The 4,995-nt window shown below is 27.8% G+C and overlaps 2 protein-coding genes across 2 annotated transcripts in view; both read right to left on the reverse strand.

The window, feature by feature from the left end:
- Window positions 1-155: 155 nt before the first annotated feature.
- On the reverse strand, window positions 156-3,251 carry LOC108694050. Its single transcript, XM_018203302.1, has 5 exons — window positions 3,186-3,251; window positions 1,725-1,962; window positions 796-1,106; window positions 614-676; window positions 156-499 (listed from the first exon to the last, which is right to left on the reverse strand). Exons 1-5 carry the CDS (start codon window positions 3,244-3,246, stop codon window positions 180-182), a joined length of 993 nt encoding a protein of 330 aa, XP_018058791.1. The 5' UTR covers window positions 3,247-3,251; the 3' UTR covers window positions 156-179.
- Window positions 3,252-4,559: 1,308 nt separating this feature from the next.
- The window catches only part of LOC108694005, a 1,962-nt gene continuing 1,526 nt past the window's right edge, over window positions 4,560-4,995 (reverse strand). The window contains exon 3 of the mRNA XM_018203249.1: window positions 4,560-4,975. Within this exon, the coding sequence (XP_018058738.1) occupies window positions 4,560-4,975 (416 nt within the window). The remainder of the gene's footprint in view (window positions 4,976-4,995) is intronic.

Below are 4,995 nucleotides of genomic sequence, written 5' to 3' on the forward strand. Positions count from 1 at the left end.
ATATTCAAATTTTTATTGACTCAATTAATTAATAAGTTAACTGATAAGTTAGAGAAGAAGCAAAATATTATAAATATGGCTAATTCCTTTATTAATTAGCATAAGATATTTATTTAATAAATTGAATTTATTATCAAATAAATTTTGTGAGTACATATCAATTTTTATTTGTATTTTTATCATACAATATCGAATAATTTATCAACAGTTTGCGCGAGATCAGAAATTAAATCACTACCAGAATACTCTTGTTTAAAATTTTTGTTTTCAATTCGAAGACTTATCGATCCATGATTTCGATCGTTCCTAATATCGTGTAGCTGATGTTTAATTGAAAAATCTGGTCGGGAAATTCTACGATTCGGTTGCCATTTGTGGATGTGAATCGTTGGCTTTTGTTCTTGTCTGGATGTATCAGACACATCGATGTTCAATGTTGGTCGATTTGTTTCATCCCACGGTTTCGAAATAATTAATGTTGGTCGATTGAAACGTTGATCTAAAATAATTATTTTAATCATTAATTACTGACATAATAAATGTTGTTAATTAATTTTTTAATAATTAAAAACTGAACGATAGTAAAATAAATGTGATAATTATTGATACTCGCCATTGTATCCATTGTTTGGGTCAATGTTTGAAATAGTCAATGTTGGTCGTTTGAAACGTTGATCTGAAATAATTATTTTAATCCTTAATTGTTACTTTGATACAATAAATGTTATTAATTAATTTTTAATAATTTAAAAACTGAACGACAGCAAAATAAATGTAATAATTATCGATACTCGCCAATGTATCCATTGTTTGGGCCAATGTTGCTCCATGTGGGATATTGCATATTGACAGCACCAACTTGCGAAAATTGTCTACGATTATCACCAATTGTAAAGGATTGCGAGAGACCAGTGGAAGATGCAGCACCGGTAATTGCTTGTCCATTTTCAATCGTTCCAAAAGAAGTTGCAGTTGATTGACCAAAACTAAGCGAATGGCTTTCAGTTTTGGCATTGTTACCGTTATTATAAGCTTCCGCGGCTGCGGTAGAAATTCCTGATAATCCCGCAGAAACAGTCGTCGATTTGCTTACGGAAACGGAAGATCTGGAAAGCAACTGTCTTTTAGGATGCCTCTACATAATTCGCAAAACGTATTCGCAAATATGTAGACACAGAATGATGATTACCGCACATAAGATACATACAGATGAAAACTAATCGCACGTAATGAAAAAAACAAATGCAAATTTTCATTTTGCATTTGTATTTGCGAGCTATGTTTTGCGATTTGCGAATTATGTAGAGGCACCTTTATATGAGTACATATATGCTATTAGAAAAGAAATATTGACAATAAGTCTATTCTTTATTGAAGGTGCAATAAGTGAAATGAAACAAATTAGATTTGTTTCACTTATTGCATCGGTGTGCACCAGTTCAGAAAATTTTTCAATAAAGAACAAATATATTTTTTAAATTTAATAATTAAATTAAATTAAATTTAATAATAATTGAAAAATAATCGAAGTAAATTCGACTGTTTTACACAAAAAAAAATACTACAATTCTATAAGTATTGGAGAAATATTTAATTTCTAATAAAATAATTGAAAATTAAATATTTGTGCTTTTTTCATGTATTTTCTCATAATTCTATCTAGTTTTTCTTCTGCCGAATGCAATTAGAAATGAATTTTAAATTATACATTATTTCATACACACCCATCAGTCTCATACCCCGTAGGACGATCGTGAATCTTACTTTCCGAAAAGCTAATACCATCGAGACTTGCATCCAAACTGACAGAATGAGCATTGTTATTCTCTCCAGTTAAACTGACAGTCGCTGTAACGGGAATGAGGGAAAGAAGACGCATCTGGGATTCCTCATTGTCTAAGATCTTAACGATTGATTCGGGTATTAATTCTGGCGGTGTATTCCATTGTCGCTCGTATTCATCTATTCAAAATTCAATGAAAAGTATGAATTCACAAGCATTTAAAATTTAGATGATAAGAGAAAGTTTATATTTTACTAAATTATATACTTGCAGTTATAAGAAGATTGAGACTGAAGTCAAACACATACACAAAATTCTTATAAATCTCCATCATAACACTCATAACACTCATTTACGAAACATAAATATAATCGATACATTCGAATAAATTTGTACTATTTGATTAAAAAAATTCTAAAATATTTTTGAAAACTTAAATTAATTTTTATTCTCGTTAAAATAAAGAGAAAATGATATTTTTATAACGAGATATTTTATAATGAGTAAATTATAAAAGACTTGCGTTCTATACATATAGATACGATTGAACAAACGTATATCGATGTAACGGAAAAAATATGATTCACGTTTTGCTCATTTATTTGCTTCATATAAATTAATAAAACGAAACAGATATTATTGACTGTTCTCTCTACTGATTATTTGCTTTTAATCATTACAATTTGTATTACATTGTTACTTAATTATGCATTTTTTAAATTATGAATAAAAGGAAAATGCAGTAAATGCAGCATATGTATTTGTTGTACTATATGAGCTTTAACAAAACATTTGAATTTATGTAGCGCATGAGAAAATATATATTTTGTGGTTTTTTATTTTTTTCTTTCGCATTTATATAATTTCATTAACTGATATTTAAGATTAAAAATTAATATCTAAGATTAAAAACTATATTTATTCAAAATTAATTGTTCAAAATGTATGCAAATTTATTGCAAATTTGAAAAGTAATGCAATATATATTAATTTTTTAAAATTACGCATACACACACAATTATATAAGATGAATCTGATTATGAATAAAAATTAATCAAACCGCAATTCATTAAAGTTAAACAATCACAATTTATTAAAGTTAAATTATGCTAAATAATAATTTTGTGAGTATTATACTATATCACAGAAAATAAGAAATACTGATGATATGGATAACTTTTCTTTTTAGATTTTTTAATTTGAAATACTAACATCACTATTTATTTATATGATGAAAAGGTTTTAAAAATACTATAAATATATTGAAAGCACAATATCATGATACATCTTACAGATTTAAAACTGATATTTTTAGCGGAACTTGTAATATGATATGCTTGCACTTATCACATATATGCGCAGTAATACTTATATTTTCATCTTGCAGAAATATTTCTCTCACCTGCCCGTACAAACGATAGCGCGAACGTTAATAAAAGAATGCTGCCAATGTTCTTCGCCATGTCTGAAAACGTTCTGACTTGATCACATCACGCTCCGCCCTTTTTCAATAACTAAGCATGACCTTAGATTCATCATTAAAATACAGGACGCGTTCGACTGCGTAATTCTCTTTAGGTGGATTATTGCTCGATGACGCGAATCACGAGACAGAACTATAATTCTCAATGATTAACAGATACCAGCAATCAATGAACTTTTTGAATTATAATTATTTAGCATATACGCACGTCATTAAGTTAAAGAATAGATTATAATCAAATTTTATAGACATGTTGAAATAGGAACAATAATTTTTTATCTTTTATGATAGTAATACATAACAGTTTTACTAATTGATAATTTTTGTTGAAAAGTATCGATTAAGATAATTTAAAAATTTTTTAAATAATAACAATTCATTAATGCAAGTTTCTCTCTATTTTTCTTTATGTATTTATTATTCCTTATTTATTATTCAATTGTGCTGTATTTTTTTCGCTCTCATTATTTTCAAAAAATTTTAATTGTTCCATTTGATTGAAATGACACTATTGATATTCTTCTTTTTCAAATAATATTTAAGATACTTCTTGATTCTTTTTTATTGATTCAGTTTTGCTTTTGTGAGTCTTCTCTATCAAGGCGAGGTTAAGGAATAATCCGACTGGTTAAGAAATAATAGTTCTGTCACTAAAAAGAATCTATTTTCCATCTAATTTTAATATATAAACAATATATAAACATGTTTTCTATTTTCTATTTAACGAGTATGATTATTCGTAGAACGACTTTTTGTACTTACAAGATGTATCTGTGAAGTTAGTATTTACAGTATAGCATTTTATTATAACTTCCTCTAAAGTACCAGATGCTATCGAATATCGACATCCGTCAAGTGTCCCCGTTTCTTTTAAACTAGATTATTATATGATATTTCAGAACAAAATTCCATACACACACACACACACACACGCGCGCGCGCGCGCACACACAATTAATAATTTTTGCACAGATTAGAATATTCGTACTTTACGGAAATGTGTTGATCTGATAATTTTGAGCATTTTTAACAATAGTTCTAACATGTTCAAAATGTACATTTCCATCTTATAAAAAAAATATAAAAATATATATCTTTTTTTACTGAATATTGTGTTTTATTGTATACGAGGAATGAAAAATTAAAATTTTCAATTATTTATTTGCATTAAATTATTTACTTTTATCAATGAAATATAATTTTAAATTAACAATAAGATTAAAGAACCCTCTAAAAAGATGAGGCCTGGAACTACAGTCCCCTTAGCCCCGATATGAATCAGGTATTCATGGATTATACAATAATGTCCGAAGTGCTCTTCGAGATGTTCTCTGAGTCAGGCTTTTCTTTTTCATAGTCTTCACGGAATACGGTTTCCTCAGAAGGAAAATCGTAAAATGAAAATGAAAGATTTTCGTTTTTTTTCGATACGCTGCTTGATGCAGTACTCTCAGATATAGTATTTTCAGATGTCCCTAAATTCTTGTTATCTTCCAATTTCTCTTTGTTATCTTCCAAATTTTCTTTTTCCTCCATATTGTCTTCCTCAGGTTTTAATCTTTTATTCAGTATAAATTGATCGTTTATCGAATCAATATGTTCGTTTGGTACAGTATTTATTACGTATTCATGTATTTTATTGTTTGATATGGTGTTTACAGGTGTCGATTGATTTTTTGTAATCAAATCCTTCATAACACAAACAGCTATAATAAAGCAAATGCTTAAT

Source organism: Atta colombica, unplaced genomic scaffold (assembly GCF_001594045.1).
Source record: "Atta colombica isolate Treedump-2 unplaced genomic scaffold, Acol1.0 scaffold112, whole genome shotgun sequence".
Lineage (NCBI taxonomy): Eukaryota > Metazoa > Arthropoda > Insecta > Hymenoptera > Formicidae > Atta > Atta colombica.

Excerpts from the sequence above, each read along its gene's own strand:
- LOC108694050 (XM_018203302.1), bottom strand. The coding sequence starts at position 3,246 with ATGGCGAAGAACATTGGCAGCATTCTTTTATTAACGTTCGCGCTATCG. Across the intron at positions 1,963-3,185 it reads GCTATCGTTTGTACGGGCAG|ATGAATACGAGCGACAATGG; the intron begins GTGAGAGAAATA and ends AATTTTGAATAG. Across the intron at positions 1,107-1,724 it reads ACGGGGTATGAGACTGATGG|ATCTTCCGTTTCCGTAAGCA; the intron begins GTGTGTATGAAA and ends GTTGCTTTCCAG.